The sequence below is a fragment of the Acanthaster planci genome, linkage group LG09 (genome assembly GCF_054643075.1).
Source record: "Acanthaster planci isolate LZ-2023a linkage group LG09, COTS_SCS, whole genome shotgun sequence".
NCBI classification, from domain to species: Eukaryota; Metazoa; Echinodermata; class Asteroidea; order Valvatida; family Acanthasteridae; genus Acanthaster; species Acanthaster planci.
Genome location: NC_141785.1, coordinates 1810815 through 1828856, shown reverse-complemented (window position 1 = coordinate 1828856; position 18042 = coordinate 1810815). Strand labels below are relative to the sequence as shown.

Here is an 18042-nt window from a genome sequence, read left to right as displayed (position 1 = left end):
GCTAAAGGTGTAGGCTTTGGATCGAGGTAGCTGACTATGGAGGAGAGAATTTCCGAGAAAGACCAAACTGCCATCATATCTACAGAAGAAACCTCTTCTCCAGTTGAAAAGCATGCTCCTTGCATTTGGTCCCGGTGCAAGAAGACAAGGAATGTTGAAGTGACATACAGCGTGCGGAAGCCTTTGTGGTGAAGCAGGCCGGTAGTTTCTACTGCCTGTGTTGCGGTCTGCATTGTGCCTGCGTGGCCCGGCACTGTCTCCACCGGTGCCGCTCCAGATAACAATGGGGGAGCGGTCCAGTAGGGTGTAGTGTCTACTTCACGCCTGGATGCCCCCAATGAAAGAGCATCTGAAGGCAGTGGCTCAAGGCAAGGGCGATCAGTGTGGCTGGCATGGGCAGCGTGGGGCCATCCTTCTGCAAGCCTTCTTAAGCCATGCCGGTGGAGAGGTGTATTCTTCGGTAGGCGTTGTAATGTCGACCACTACAATGGAGATCATCACCCGGTAGTTACACTAAGGGAGCTGAACGCTTGGATTGTATGCACTACAGCTTTATCCCCTGTGTGTGGTGGTTAGTTAACCCCGAACTGACCAGGACTTGTGCTGACAGATGGGTATGAGCACGGATATCATAAGGTATATGAGCTTCATCAAACTGCAGACCAACTCCTGTCAGTCCTAGGGGAAAGTGGGGCCCCCTCAACACGTTAAGCCCCCGACAACCCAGTTTACCATATACATGTATATATATATACATGTATAAAACACACACACACACATACCAAAACAATTACTTACCTTACATACCTAGTGTGGACATTCCTTTCTTTTCGTACTCAGTGAAAATACTTGTTTTTCTTGAACTGGGAACACGATTTTCAGCTGGCTTTTTGTATAAGGTTTCCTTAACTACTTCTCTTCCTTTTGCAATGATGACCCCTACCCCAAAATGCCTCTGAACTTCTTTTTCAGAGAAGGAGAAACATCCTGTGGACATGTGTAAGTGCACAGAACATCTTCCTTTCCTACAAGTCCACACTAGGTATGTAAGGTTAGCGTATATCATCACACACACACACACCTGTTTTACATACAAAGTGTGGACTTTACTTTGTTCTCCTGTGGTAAAAGAAACTTGAGGAAAATGCTTCTTTTCTCTAACTAGGATAATTCCTTCAAGCTGGATTTTTGATGGTGATTCCTCTTCATTTTGCCACAGAAAACCTTGACTCCAAAATGCCTTTGAAACTGTTTTTTAGAGAGGGGGAAACATTGTGTGGACGTGTGCGAGTCCACACTACGCCATCGCACCCTACATTATGTGGACTTCTTTTGTGCAGAGGTCCACACTTTGCATGGCACGCCTGCACACACATGTACATATACATATAGAGAGAGAGGCCTATCACTAGGTGGTTCAAGCTTCATAGAATCAACGTTAAGAAACCTCTGAGCATACACTCACAAAGAGAGAGAAAACACCACACAAAAACAACAAATATCACACATCTGAAAAATTACATCAATATTTAGAAAGTTTATTATACGTCAAAGTTAATCAAGATACCACAGGAACGTGGAGAAAAACAGAAACTCGAAGGATTTGAAAATGCCAAGAATGACACATCCGTTATCAAGTTTTTAGTGAATAGAACTAGGCGCAAAGGAAATTTGCATATTTTGCTACTGTTGAGCAACCATTTGGGGTAGAATGAAAGCAGAAGACCTAACATTAAAATTAACATTACAATGCACATGCTCCTCTATCTATCGGTCTAAGTTTCTTATCCATAGTTCTTGTCCTACTGCTTCCTATTTTTGTGCATTTCTCCCTTAGTCCACATGTTACAGAACCACTTTACGCACAAAGATGGCTTCGTATATTCAAGACTAAATAATCTAAAAAATATACAAATCTGGTAATCATGATGGCATCTGAAATGACACAAGTTCCAAGTTTCATATCCGTGTTTGCTGTAGTTAGGGAAATATCCCTGAAAGAAGGCAAGGGTTCTTGTCCTACTTCTTCTTATTTTTATGCAATTCTCTCTTAGTCCACGTGATAGGGCCTCTTAACGTGCAAAGATGGCTTCGTATATTTTTGCCCTAATAGTCTGACGTTTGTCCAAATCTGGTAATCATGGTGGCATGTGTTCCTCTATCTGAGTAAATTTCATATCCATAACTGCTGTAGTTAGAGAAATATCCATGAAAAAAGGCAAGAGTTCTTGTCCTCCTGCTTCTAATAATGGGCAATTCTCCCCTTTGTCCTCCTGCTACGCATATTATGCAATTCCCCCTTTGTCCTCCTGCCTCTCATATTGTACAATTCTTCCTTTGTCATCCTGCCTCTCATATTGTGCAATTCTCCCTTTGTCTTCCTGCCTCTCATATTGTGCCATTCTCCCTTTGTCATCCTGCTTCTCATATTGTGCCATTCCCCCTTTGTCATCCTGCCTCTCATATTGTGCAATTCTCCCTTTGTCATCCTGCCTCTCATATTGTGCCATTCCCCCTTTGTCATCCTGCCTCTCATATTGTGCAATTCTCCCTTTGTCATCCTGCTTCTTATATTGTGCAATTCTCCCTTTGTCATCCTGCTTCTTATATTGTGCAATTCTCCCTTTGTCATCTTGCCTCTTGTACTGTGCAATTCTCCCTTTGTCTTCCTGCCTCTCATATTGTGCAATTCCCCCTTTGTCATCCTGCTTCTCATATTGTGCAATTCTCCCTTTGTCATCCTGCCTCTCATATTGTGCAATTCTCCCTTTGTCTTCCTGCCTCTCATATTGTGCAATTCTCCCTTTGTCATCCTGCTTCTCATTTTGTGCATTTCTCCCTTTGTCATCCTGCCTCTCATATTGTGCCATTCTCCCTTTGTCATCCTGCCTCTCATATTGTGCAATTCTGCCTTTGTCATCTTGCCTCTCATATTATGCAATTCTCCCTTTGTCATCCTGCCTCTCATATTATGCAATTCTCTCTTTGTCATCCTGCTTCTCATATTGTGCAATTCTCCCTTTGTCATCTTGCCTCTCATATTGTGCAATTCTCCCTTTGTCCTCCTGCCTCTCATATTGTGCAATTCTCCCTTTGTCATCCTGCCTCTCATATTGTGCCATTCTCCCTTTGTCATCCTGCCTCTCATATTGTGCAATTCTGCCTTTGTCATCTTGCCTCTCATATTATGCAATTCTCCCTTTGTCATCCTGCCTCTCATATTATGCAATTCTCCCTTTGTCATCCTGCCTCTCATATTGTGCAATTCTCCCTTTGTCATCCTGCCTCTCATATTGTGCAATTCTCCCTTTGTCATCCTGCCTCTCATATTGTGCAATTCTCCCTTTGTCATCCTGCTTCTCATATTGTGCAATTCTCCCTTTGTCATCTTGCCTCTCATATTGTGCAATTCTCCCTTTGTCCTCCTGCTTCTTATATTGTGCAATTCCCCCTTTGTCATCCTGCTTCTTATATTGGGCAATTCCCCCTTTGTCATCCTGCTTCTTATATTGTGCAATTCTCCCTTTGTCATCCTGCTTCTCATATTGTGCAATTCTCCCTTTGTCATCTTGCCTCTTGTACTGTGCAATTCTCCCTTTGTCCTCCTGCTTCTCATATTGTGCAATTCTCCCTTTGTCTTCCTGCCTCTCATATTGTGCAATTCTCCCTTTGTCATCCTGCCTCTCATATTGTGCAATTCTCCCTTTGTCATCCTGCCTCTCATATTGTGCAATTCTCCCTTTGTCATCTTGCCTCTCATATTATGCAATTCTCCCTTTGTCATCCTGCCTCTCATATTATGCAATTCTCTCTTTGTCATCCTGCTTCTCATATTGTGCAATTCTCCCTTAGTCATCTTGCCTCTCATATTGTGCAATTCTCCCTTTGTCCTCCTGCTTCTCATATTGTGCAATTCTCCCTTTGTCATCCTGCCTCTCATATTGTGCAATTCTCCCTTTGTCCTCCTGCTTCTTATATTGTGCAATTCTCCCTTTGTCATCTTGCCTCTCATATTGTGCAATTCTCCCTTTGTCATCCTGCCTCTCATATTGTGCAATTCTCCCTTCGTCATCCTGCCTCTCATATTGTGCAATTCTCCCTTTATCATCCTGCCTCTCATATTGTGCAATTCTCCCTTTGTCATCCTGCCTCTCATATTGTGCAATTCTCCCTTTGTCATCCTGCTTCTCATATTATGCAATTCTCCCTTTGTCATCCTGCCTCTCATATTATGCAATTCTCTCTTTGTCATCCTGCTTCTCATATTGTGCAAATCTCCCTTTGTCATCTTGCCTCTCATATTGTGCAATTCTCCCTTTGTCCTCCTGCTTCTCATATTGTGCAATTCTCCCTTTGTCATCCTGCCTCTCATATTGTGCAATTCTCCCTTTGTCCTCCTGCTTCTTATATTGTGCAATTCTCCCTTTGTCATCTTGCCTCTCATATTGTGCAATTCTCCCTTTGTCATCCTGCCTCTCATATTGTGCAATTCTCCCTTTGTCATCCTGCCTCTCATATTGTGCAATTCTCCCTTTGTCATCCTGCCTCTCATATTGTGCAATTCTCCCTTTGTCATCCTGCCTCTCATATTGTGCAATTCTCCCTTTGGCATCCTGCTTCTCATATTGTGCAATCCTCCCTTTGTCATCTTGCCTCTCATATTGTGCAATTCTCCCTTTGCCATCCTGCTTCTTATATTGTGCAATTCCCCCTTTGTCATCCTGCTTCTTATATTGTGCAATTCTCCCTTTGTCATCCTGCTTCTCTTATTGTGCAATTCTCCCTTTGTCATCTTGCCTCTTGTACTGTGCAATTCTCCCTTTGTCCTCCTGCTTCTCATATTGTGCAATTCTCCCTTTGTCTTCCTGCCTCTCATATTGTGCAATTCTCCCTTTGTCATCCTGCTTCTCATATTGTGCTATTCTCCCTTTGTCCTCCTGCCTCTCATATTGTGCAATTCTCCCTTTGTCATCCTGCCTCTCATATTGTGCAATTCTCCCTTTGTCCTCCTGCTTCTTATATTGTGCAATTCTCCCTTTGTCCTCCTGCCTCTCATATTGTGCAATTCTCCCTTTGTCATCCTGCCTCTCATATTGTGCAATTCTCCCTTTGTCATCCTGCCTCTCATATTGTGCAATTCTCCCTTTGTCATCCTGCCTCTCATATTGTGCAATTCCCCCTTTGTCATCCTGCTTCTCATATTGTGCAATTCTCCCTTTGTCATCCTGCCTCTCATATTGTGCAATTCTCCCTTTGTCATCCTGCCTCTCATATTGTGCAATTCTCCCTTTGTCATCCTGCCTCTCATATTGTGCAATTCTCCCTTTGTCATCCTGCTTCTTATATTGTGCAATTCTCCCTTTGTCATCCTGCCTCTCATATTGTGCAATTCTCCCTTTGTCATCCTGCCTCTCATATTGTGCAATTCTCCCTTTGTCATCTTGCCTCTCATATTGTGCAATTCTCCCTTTGTCATCCTGCTTCTTATATTGTGCAATTCTCCCTTTGTCATCCTGCCTCTCATATTGTGCAATTCTCCCTTTGTCATCCTGCTTCTCATATTGTGCAATTCTCCCTTTGTCATCCTGCCTCTCATATTGTGCAATTCTCCCTTTGTCATCCTGCTTCTTATATTGTGCAATTCTCCCTTTGTCATCCTGCCTCTTATATTGTGCAATTCTCCCTTTGTCCTCCTGCTTCTTATATTGTGCAATTCTACCTTTGTCCACACATAATAGGGCTTCTTCATGTGCAAAGACGGCTTCGTACATTTGAGCTTGTATAGTCTGCAAATTTTCCAAATCTGGCAATTATATTGGCACCTCAAAGGGCACATGTTTTTCTATCCGTTCGTGTATATTTATATCCATAATTGCTTTAGTTAGAGAAATATGTGTGATATTTGAAGTGACCGAAACTAACATTACAATGTCCTTTTCTAAGGGGTAATGTAGAAATATCTAAGCCCATGCATCAAAATAAATTTCAAAAAGCACTACTAAGTTGTAAAGGGGATTTAGAGCCAATTTGTCATTTCATTACAGCACATTTCTAAAAATTCAATGTGTAATAAAGAAGAAACAGTATGTCTTTTCAGCTTGGCCAATGGAGCATCAAAATGCAACAGGTGGCACGAAGGACTAGTCAAGATCATCACAAGACATACCTCCACTGGTTGTGGTTGGCTAAAGGTTACGAGAAACCATGTGTACAATACAAATATGATAATGACCTAATTCTTTATGCTCTTACCTTTTCTCCCGCTTTTTTGTTGTTCTTTCTTCAGCTTTTCTTTGGTTTTCCTCCAATTTCTTCTGAAACTCAATTTCATTGCCCTCCTGTAAAAGATAGGGATAAAGTAATATGCTGTATCTGTCATGCTCTATTGAATCTTACTCAACTACATGTACATCAAGCTGCAAGTACATATAAACCACCATAGGGCTTTGCAAAACCACATGGTAACCCAATCAAATATGAATAAATTTAGAAATGAAACACTAAATCCCCATAAGTGTTGTGATATCCATGTCCTTCCTGACAAGCATAAACACACTAAAAATTTTTACCCCCAAATAATTATAGCTCTGCCTGTCAGCATTGTCAAGGCATCAGATCTTTACTTTTATGTACAAACACACTTAAGTAACTTTGATTTGTACTTGAGAATGTCTGTGTGTTGTACTTGTGCACCGAGGTTATGTAATTTTCTGTTGTCAATTAAATAATATTTGAGTACATGTGTACTGCTTTAAAGAATGGCTAATAATAATAAACACAAAGGAGATGCTGATAGGTATTCTTTCTTTATTATATCCATTTTGATTAAGTGGTCTTACTTTGTTAATTTGATCCAATAATTTTGGAGTAATTTCACCAGGCGATCAGTATAGTTATATGCATTTTAATATTATTGCTACCTTTATTGCCACTAGTCTTAGCTGTGGAATTATTATGCGAAGAATATATAAATATATATACATAGTTTCATATGGCATCCAAGGCTGCATGAGCCATTAGCTGTAATCTCCTTCACTGCCCTTCTGAATGCCTGAGGCAGACAGGCCAGAGGCCAGCTACCAAACAAGCCGAAACACTTACTGGCACGGCCACCAAGAACCCAGCCAAGCATGTATGTGTTCCCCGACTACCTACTCAGAGGTTCCAGTAACTGGGTGGCATAGTTCAAGCTGACAGATTGGGCAAGAGGACAACCTTTGACATGGTAAAAGTAGATAATCCTACATGCAGTGGGCCCTAAATATATACTATTCTGAGTATCATTTGCCAGCTTTAGTACAGTATGAAGTATTTAAATAGCACAATAGTAGAACTCATGCTGCCCTTATAATTTGGGGAGGCAGTTGTGACACTGCTGCCCTTGTGCCCTTTTCTCAGTTGCAACATTGAAGTGTTTGTTTTCATAAGATTTTTTCTAGCTGCTTCGGGCACCAGCCAAAACAGCTTTTGTTTTCTTTAGGTTTTTCTTTTTCGTTGTTTTCTTTTTCCACTCTTTGCCCATAGACATAACATGAGACATTTTGGTTTTAAAACAATTCCAATTTCCTTCCAACCTGGCAGATACTTGAATCATCATTCAAAGATGTGCATCAAAGCATGACGTCATGATGATGTCATCAATATAATTTTGAATATTCATTCTTCAACACATATTGCCAAAGATTTTCAGGTCACTTGGCAATATTGTTCCTTCATCAAAGTTACACAAAGCAAAAGCTCAGATACTGAGATTGTACTAGAACAAAGACTTCATGATGACGTCTCTAGATGTCAAATTACAAGAGCTTGAATTTTATTCATGTTCAGTCTTCAAAAATCGACATAAAATCAACCGTGACTTCAAGCAGCTGGCTTTTTGCACCAATAGATAAAGTAAACTTCGGTCTTCATTTCTTCTCGTATACATAAAATTACCTGACCTTTTTCCTTCCAGTCGAAACTGGTCCAAACTGGAAATACTTTATTATTTAAAGTTGGTAATAGACACAAACTTACTTTCACCTGTGTTAGTCTCCGACACAATAGTATTCCTTAAAACATATACTGCTGATGTTATTCAAGTTTGAGGGTCCTTTGGTGAGTGAATGAAAAAAGTTTAAAATGTATCTTGAATAGATGTGTAACAATCTCGACTTCTTAACTTGTCATGAGATGTTTTAAGTAGCGCTGAATTATGGGTCGCAGTAACCAAACTTTAAGCAACCGTCCTGGCCCAAGTGCACGGACAATTCAGACTCGGAGGAAGTGTTTGTTGACAAACAGAAGTTGGTAAAGAATACGTGTTTCTTTGATTTTCAAAACTTTGCCTCATGCAAAGCTTCTAACAGTCAAACAGGGAGCTTGCGAGGAAAATCCTAATGCTTGCCAACTAGTTTTTCACCACAGCAAAATAATTCACAAAACAAGTATTTTCTCAACACGAAAACACTTCACAGGTTTAAAGCATCGAAACTGGTCTCATCAGACTCAAAGTTCTACCCCTTCATTTCAAAGAAATATTATTCTATGAAAAAAGGGCAAGTTATGGACCCACTGGCCTCAGCCCCCACATTCCAAGTAAATAGCCAAGTTTTATCAATGGGTCAACTGGCCTTGATGAACATCTGGTGTTTGACTCATTTACCACTACACTTTTCTGGAAACTTAAAGGTGCATCCTGTATCCCAGCTGTTCACAAAATCTCAACATTGTTACAAGATGTCTGTGGCAAAGTTTGCCAGAATTGCTTGAAAATTTGGTCCATACAATGACCTTTATGCCTGCAATGTTTGTGCAAAACTTTGGGCTAATGATGTCATCAGACCAGAAGTTATGATGGAAAGACCTTTAATTCATTAAAAATTGCTCAAATATCGATCCCAACAGTTACAGTCAGAAAATGCCCGTCAAGAAAAGAGTAAATATCTGCATTCATTGTCCAAAATGTCAGGATTCTTACATTGTTCTTACAGGCCATGCACTGATGATGAATGATGAATTGGGAGAAGATCAATGGGGAGAAGGAAGAAACCTTGACAAAAGAATGACTTTGGTTTTTACAAATCATTTAAATAAAATTGTCATAATGGCCAAAAATGAAAAGCAGTCAGTGGAAACTTTAAAAATCCATGTCATCGCGATATATGTCACATGATTTGTCATATAATGATACCACTATCGGATGAAATCAATTTCCATCGTGAACCCTTCCCTTTCTTGCTATCTGCAACACTTCAACCCAATCGGACATGTACTTCACTAGATATAGTGCTTTAAAGAGTGCCCCTTTAATGTCATGAGATTTGCAAGCTAATGACGTCATTATGACAAACTTGTACAGGAACCTCTTCTCCCTTGTGGCCTTAGTGTGTGCCCCTAACAGGAACTTAGTTAGGGACAAGACCAAAACATTCTTCGCATTCCCACGCTTGAGAATGGGATGAAATGCCCCAGCTATTGTTCTTTAATCCTACCATTCTTTCGTGTGCAGAACAGGCCCAGTGCTTCACATGTGTCTGGTATGCATCAACATAATAGCTTGGTCACGGTGTATGACATGCTGGAACAATTCCCATCGACTCTATGCAACAAGAAGTATCAGCTAAACGTACATATTGGCACTCACGGTTTGATTCCTTGTTGATACAGAACACTGTTAATCTGTCAAACGTTTTTGACTCTTCCTTTTTTTTGCAGGTTTATTTAATGGTAAAAAGTTTCAGCAAAATGATGCACAGTTGAAGAGTTTTATGGGTGAGACATGAAGAGCTCTTGCCTTAAAAAAAAAAAAGTTTTGTAGTAGACGAAATGTTTGAGAAAGCTTCAATGAAACGCAAAGTAGAAAAACTCCAGCCTGCATTAGGCAAGAGTTTTTTTAAGGTAGTGCTCAGATCTGCTGACCTTCTAGGGTCAGAAATTGAAAACAATTTTTTTTCCATTTTGAGAGGTCTTGTATTCGGTGACCAACAGTTTACCGATATACAATGTGAATTTCTTCTTTAGTTTTTCTTTTAGAGACTATGAAGTCCCCCATTTCAATTGTGTTTGCTTTCTTTGGTCCTCAGCAGCTAGCAGTGATGGTAAGGGATGTCTTTTCTCCTTTTTTTGAAAAAAAAGGCCTCTCCTCTCCCACTTGAAGACCAATTTTAGACTATAACAAAAATTTCTCAGCCTCCTCTTAACTTTATCGTAAAAATCCAAGCACCAACTTATAAAACGTGCTCGGCTTGCCTTGCCCTTTTGCTGGCCTACTTGTACATGCACATGCAGAAGTCAAAATCCCCAAAAAGACTTGGACTCATGCTTGCTTTTTTCCAGGCATTTGTCTCTGGAAAAATTCATTCCTGTTCAATACTGGTAGTTTCATAGTAGATGTATACATGTATTCTTGTTTGATTGCGAACGGTATCAAATCTCAATTATTACATCAAGCAGGTAAAGTTTTTAAGCAGATGAACCGAACAAGAAAATCAGTTGATAAGATGGTTGAAAAACATTGATGAAAACATTGAAAGGAAAACTCCAAACATGGCCTTGTATGTTTGAATACATTTCTTAACTATTAGACCAACTTTATTTTATTGCCTTAGGTCTTATGCTCAAAACAATAGAAACTAAACCTTATTGTTTGAATCAGTCCTTCGTTTTCATGTTTACAAAAATCTGGAGAAAATACTTTTGAAAATAAATGCACAGGCATTTTAAGCCCTGTATAGGCTACTCGTAGCGAATGTACATGTGGGTACAGATACTGGACTAATCGAAAAAATGTCAACCCATGTTTCTGGCAGAGAATTAAGAATAACTTTAATATGCACTTGTGCTTCGACCATCGTCTTCAAGGACTATGCCTATCTTGGGAGTACAAAACAGAATATACCGAAAAGTGAGTTACGGTATTATAATCATAACAGCTAATAATCTTTAAAAGATGAAACAATACAAATAGGGAGCTGGAGGGGCATGACATACGAGTGTACACGTTGAAGGTTTTTAATACACTTGGATGTTCAAACTACGATACATGTTTTTCACATAGCTACTTGGGGATACAGAAAGAAATAATCTTGTTAAGACCCAGTAGGTGGTGAATGATGCGCATCCATGTACAGTATACAAGTACCTTCACAAACCCCAATAATGTAGAAATATTCCCTTGTTTCAAAATATTCCCATTGCAAAATTCACCTAAAATACAATGTGGGACCACAACAGATATTGTTGACATGTAGTTCTATGCAGAATACCTGCCATGAACCTTTGCTCTGTGGTCCCCGATATCTTTCTTGCTTGTAAAAACATAGTTGCAGTTAGATTCTGGGCACCTGCCTAGTCCCTTTTGTTGGAATATGGGAAGGTGGTCACATACTGGTACATGGCTGGAGTTGAGGGCCTCATGAAAGTCATGAAATGTCCTGGGTTGTCCATGGATGGTTTGGGGGAGGGGAACCTACGAACACATTCAAGCATTTCTTGAGACGCTTTGTGGGGAGGGCGGGCTACGCAGTGAATGTATGCAGCATCGCTGCACTTTGTATAAATGCATATCACTATTCTTCTCTCGATATGCTTCATCGTGAATAAATAGTCCTCGTGGCTTCTGGCATCTTCCAACAACTTCTTGGCAGACTCCGATACAGCCTAATGAGTCTTGAGGTAGTCATCATGGTTGTATGGTTGCTTTGCAGACCCACTGTCACGCACGAATGTTCTGATTGTTTTTCCGGCAAAAGTAAGCCCTGCCCAGTACATGTCCTTGATGAGCCCCATGGCGCAGTTGAACACACGATGTCCCCTTTCTTCCTTTTCATCTTTTGAGAGATGCCTTTGGGCACGGGGGAATGGTCTCCCCATATACACATGCAGGCAGACTGATGGATATTAACGCTTTGGTGCATGGTACCCAGACTCGTTCGACTGGATTGAGTACTGAATGTCTGGGGCAATACGATGTCACCACCAAAGCATGAAGTTCAGTATTTCGGAAAAGGCGGACACAGTAGACTTCATTGACGGTGTGATTTACATTGAAGTCAGCCCCACCATCAGTGATCATCACCATCAACGATCTACCAGTTGATACATCAGCAGCCAAGTTGAGTTCCCCCAAGATGTCGTTGATGTGCATCGCAATCGTGCACGGTGAATGAGGACTTCGAAGAAAGACAGTCGCCTGGTCATTTTTTGGAAGTCTAAAAGAAAATTGAAACGGAATAAAGTAGACATGAATTAGGAAAAACACAGTTTACAAGGTTTCTGTTAAATTTTAATTGATTTTAATGTTCACCATGTTTGCTGGATCATATCACCATGACCCTAACTTTGGCGAAATGTCTTGGAGCAATGCATCTGCTGCGTCACTCAGGGTAGCTGCTACCAAGCCCCTACAAGTCAGGATACCAGATCTGATGATACCAACTATTCTCGTTTAAAACTTTATTAAGAGTCGTCAGGGAATCTGATCAGGGAACCACACTAAGCCCTATGTCCCCCACATTACATGCGCTGTTTTCCAATACCCAACTTCGTCTCCACTCAGGCTATGTTTCCAAAACCAATCCCCAATTGTAGGCCTAAAGTGTTAAAATTAAATTGAAGTACCCTCATGTTTGGCTCTTTTGCATATTACTTGATGTTTTGTGGCACTATCAGACTTACTATTATGCTTATAACTTCAAAGTCAGGCAGTAAAGAAACAGTTGGAGCCTAAGTCAAGTATTGGAAAGCCATGGCTTAAAGTATGTATACATATATGCTTTCCTATGGGAACTGGTACGTGTAACTACTATAGGCAACATATATGCCCGTTTGTTTCACACTAATTGAGATCCCGAATAGTGATCCCAATGCTGGTCCGCACCAGCACTATACATCAGGCGGGTTCTGGTGACAGGTAACCAACGATGAATCACTTCTCATCAATTCGGATCCTTGTAACGTGAACAAAAATGTAATTTCAACAATTTTGAAAAGCATTTAGAGTGCATTTTGATGGGTCAGAGTGCTGAAAGGAATCTTTCTCATTAAGCATATGCATTAAAACATCCAATGGATCTACCATAGCATTCCTAGCGTTTATGCAATTGATCAAAATGTGTTGAGTGAGTCGATGTATTTATATATTTAGTGCATCAAAATAGTATTTATTTTAAATGTGAATATTTGAACAGCCAAGTTGCCACCGCTCCTTGAGCAGCCCTACCAGCCGCCATATTGTTCTTGCAAGGAAAAAGTGACAAGATAGATGGCGACCACTAACTGTAAGAATCTGGAAGTAAATTAGAAATTTTTCTTACACAATATTTGCATATGTATTCTTGGATCTTAAATTGATGGAATCATTTGAATAATGAAAGTTTTATTTCAAGTTGTTGACGCTTTGTTCACAGACCTACATGTAATTGTTTGTGTTCACACATGTTGACACTAAAAAGTGTGACCGGTTCTACTACAGAAAAAAGCATTAGCACATATACTTACACAAACCAGTCTCTTCTAAGGTGATCTTTCTAAGTGGATGGCTTCATCCTGAGATATCTCAATGGGACAAGGAGGTATTCAGGGGTAGGGAAAGCATGGTTGCTGTAGTTGGGCGCATCGCTGTTTGGAAACAGCTTTGTCACCTTGATGCAACGATCAAGAGTACCTTCCCCAACCTTGATTTTGTTCTTATTGTCCACATAGTAGATGATGGAACAGGAGATGAACTTAGATGCAAGTTCCAGTACATAGCAAACCCTGGCTGCGTAGAAATGGCTGTTGTCATTGGACTTACAAACTGAATTTTCTTTAGCTGGAACTCGGGCGTCGATCAAGCCTTGGTATTCTGTGCAGAGCATGAAATTAGACCAAAAAATGTCATAACACAATCAATTTTGTTCTGCCTTTACCAGCTTTTGATATGCCATATTAAAAAAAGGTACAGTTGGGGTTCCTAACCCCATTCTTATTTTTGTTCAGACAATGGGGACCAAGAAACAGTCTGACTCTGAGCACGTTTAAGCCATGACTAAGGGCTGCGTTCGAATGAGCTATTCGTGTTTGGCAGGAGTAAGACCCGCAAGTCAACGAAGGTATACCCCTATCGCACATATAAGAATATAATGCGCGCACCACAATTGGGTTGAACTGGAGGAACCGCGCGAACGCAGCCAACCACAACTAGTCCATATTGCCTGGTACCCAGGTTATGTGTTATGCATGGGTTACTACAGTTGGTTAACATTGGTTAACAGCATGAACTACCTTTTACGATGCACAAAGAATTATGGGGCGATTTCATGTCTGTGCAAGTAAAGTGTACACACGTGTGTTCATACACGTGTGGCGCTGGGTGACATGGGGCGGTGATAAGTGATCAGCCCTGATGAATGCCTTGGGCATAATTAATGTAATTCAAACACAAACTAATAATAAATCGGACGCCAAAATCCCTCAAATTTTCTTGATATTTTAAGAGCTGTTATTGATATGTTAGTTGGACAATTTGCCCGATAATCTTTGATTTTGTTCGAACAAACACAGTAAGTGCTCAGAAAATGTCAAATGTCCAACCATAATTTTACGCTCTGCTGTGGATGCTTTAAATGCCTTGTTTGGAAGCTGTATCAAGCGGGCTATCATCCTCATATCTGAAATAAATGAAGGATGAAAATTTGGCATTACATTTAATTAAATGAGAGATCTGTTTTGGTGGTCAATATGAACTTAATTCAGAAATATCCAGAAAAATGTGTAGAATACATTTGTTGCCAAAATGTCAAAGTAGGCCTATTTCGACATCAATTGAAAAAGTCTTTTGATGATGTAATATTGACCTATATAGCGCAACTTGTATAGATCATATATTCAAGTGCACTTTCCTCTTACAGAAAAATATATCCACAAACACTACTTGAAACTACATAATTATAAGTCGTTTAAATGGATTTTACATGTTAATTGACTTTTAGACCTGGTGGTACAAGTTGATATACGGGTACGAGTTGACCTATGCGTGTTCACGTACCTATATTTGGCCTTTCGTTTTGCAGTTTTGGGATGGTATAAAGCAGGTGTTGCTTCACTTGCTTCAAAGTAGTACCACAAGTGCCAGTGTCTTCCTCCCATCTTCTATAAGCCTTGGACCCCTTGCACTTGATGAAGGAGCATGCCCTCCATGACTTCAGGATACAGTTCCTTCAGTGCAGGGCGACTCTGAGGTCATTTCGCTTGGGATTTCTGCCTTGGTAACTTAGGCTTCGGACTTTCGTCAAGCCAACTTATGTCCCCCTTTTGGACGGTTTAATTCCACGTTCACTTGATCAGAAGACTTTGCTACAGACTTCTGGTTTCATGTGATTGTAAAGTGTGCTAATGGACATAGAGCAATGTACATGTAACTTGCCCTGTGGTTGCATTAGAAACAATTAGCTACACTGCACTCTCCTGTACAATGAAAATGCCCAGTCATGACTCAGACATATAATACAAAGGGAACAAAGCATCGAGCTTCGTCTGGCCAGAGAAGATTATACTAAGTACTTTCTTCCAATGAATTATGTTAACAATACAGCTTGCAAGGGGTTTCTCAAGGCATGCACTGTGCCCATTGCTATTAAACATGCCTACCCCAAAAACCGCTTTTAGAATGAAAAACCCTATTCCTAGGGTAGAACTACACACTCAAGCTTGTTAATAACCAAACTGCTATACTGATAGTTGGCTTATAACTAAAACCATTACAAAGAGTAAGCATTCGTCAGCAGAATGAAATCAAGTAGCAAGAATGGAGTCCCAGCCACTGCGATATAAAGCCTTGTCTTTTTACTTGAATACCTCCAGCATTGCCTTTGACATAGGATGCTGAAAAGGCTACAGATCTCACAGCCCCAATCTTCTAAACAGTGAAAACACTTGGCAGCGTATAAACTGCAAAACCTGTTCACAGCAAGGGTGGGTGAACTCAAAAGGGCAGCAAACTTTAAATTTGAGTGTGCTTTAATACAGCCAAGCCAATGAGGGAAGCCATTCTTGTGGTAAATTGCAACTCTGACGATGGACATGTAAAGATACAATTTGTTTCATTCCTCTTCGGGATTTCAGAACGTAAACACGCACATTTGAAGTTTTTTCAATCATGTCGAGTAATAAAGTTCTGGTCAACAGGGTTTCAACTTACATTTTGTTATATTAAACATTACTGAAGTGAAAATTTAAAGTATCTTCTGAGGCTTGTCAAGATTTAACGAACGTAACCATGCCAGTTTATTTCAAGGTCTAATCATATTGATATATTTGAAAATGAAGTCGAGCACGATTAACACGAGCACACTTGAGATGAGATCACGCTTCAGACGAGCATATTTCTTCAGTCCCATTCATGTACTTCCGTTTGTTGATATCTTTTCATTGTAGTTTGATTGATGCTCCATTATATTTACTCCTTCAAAGACAGCGTTTTGAGTAAGAGATTCTTAGTTGCTACTGCTGCGACTTTGTAGAGGGAGAAGAGGCTTTGTAGAACCCTGCAGTAACTTATGACAAAATATGCACAGAAATAATTTACTTTTAACATTTTCTGCCTGAAAGGTTAAGCTCTACATCAAAAGCAAAACCATGCAGTAACCCAAACTCATGTTTCAAACTCAGCGAATGGTGAGGAACTCAACAATCCAAATGATTCGTTGCCCTTTAAATGTCACCATTTTTACCTAAACATTAGAGAAAAGTATACTATAAAAGCTTCAGCGAAGCTCAGTTTACATCTGAAAGTGACCCCTGAAGTATTTTTAAAACCCAACAAAATAATGAAATACATATACATGTAGGCCAAGTCTGTGGGCACGTGGGTGTTCGTAGAAAAGATATATCACACATCTACAGCAATTCCTGCCTTGTAAATTCGAAGAAAAGTTTAAGCAAATTAAATTTTTTTAAGAATGGATAGCAGGCACCATTCATTCTGTCACCATCTTCACACATTGCATAGCTTTTGCTGCTGCCACTGGTTGGAACGCATTCTTTGCGCCTAAATTAACATAGCAAACTCAAAGCACAATGGGGCATTCTTGTCTCACTGGAGGGCCAAAGTGTGCCCTCGTTCTGCCACACTGGAACGGGGCCTTTTGTTCACTTTAATTAAACGGCAGGGAACGCGTACTAACAAGTGGGAATGGGAGGAATGTTTTTGGTCCCTTAGATCAAGTTTGGAATATAAAAATTTTAAAGACCCCTGTCACAAAATTACATGTACAAACCATGTGGAGAAAGTCTGAAAAAGGAAAAGAAAGCTAGAGGTCGTATGTCTCCTTGCCAACAGAACAGAGGGCTTTTTCACATTCTTTTATTAATTTGAATGACGTATCTACTGCACAAACCTAAGGGTGTAATTATTTTTTCAGGTCTAGGGTTTCAACCCATTCATGCAAGTACTTCAAGAAATAACATGCTTTAAAGAGTGCACCATAAATGTCAGGTGACATGATCATCTGATGATGTCATCATCACATGAGGTCAATATTTGCCTAAAGCACTTCCTTTCCAAGATATCAGCAAGGTTTCAACCCAATCAGACATGCACTTTAAGAAAAATAGCACTTGGAAGAGTGCATCGTTTAATAATATCTATTGACATGATCATCTGATGATGTCACCATCACATGCGGTCAATTTCGTCTATAACACTTCCATTTCTAGTTATATGCAAAGTTTGAAAACAATGAAACATATACTTCAAGAAATATAGAGCTTTGATGGGTGCACCTTTAATGTCAGGTGACTTGTCACGCAATGAGGTCATCATCACATCAGGTCAATGTTCGTCTAAAGCACTCCCCTTCAAAGATATCTGCAAGAATTGAACCCAACTGGATATGTACTTTACAAGATCTAGTGTTTTGAAGTGTGCACCTTTAATGTCACATTATTTGTCATCTCTAGCCATCATAACTACATACACAAGGTCACTGATTGTCTATAACACATCTTTCGATAGCTATCTGCAACGTTTCAAACCAATTAGATATGTAAAATACAAGCAAACATTGTGTTCATCAAAAAAAC

The 18042-nt window shown here is 40.0% G+C and overlaps 1 protein-coding gene across 3 annotated transcripts in view; it reads right to left on the bottom strand.

Annotated features, from left to right (window-relative positions):
• LOC110987524 (PRKR-interacting protein 1 homolog) overlaps positions 1–18042 on the bottom strand; it is an 85280-nt gene that overhangs the window by 12619 nt on the left and 54619 nt on the right. For all 3 annotated transcript variants that reach the window (XM_087141762.1, XM_087141761.1, XM_087141759.1), the window contains one exon: positions 6253–6338. In XM_087141762.1, coding sequence (XP_086997888.1) covers positions 6253–6338 — 86 coding nt within the window. The remainder of the gene's footprint in view (positions 1–6252; positions 6339–18042) is intronic.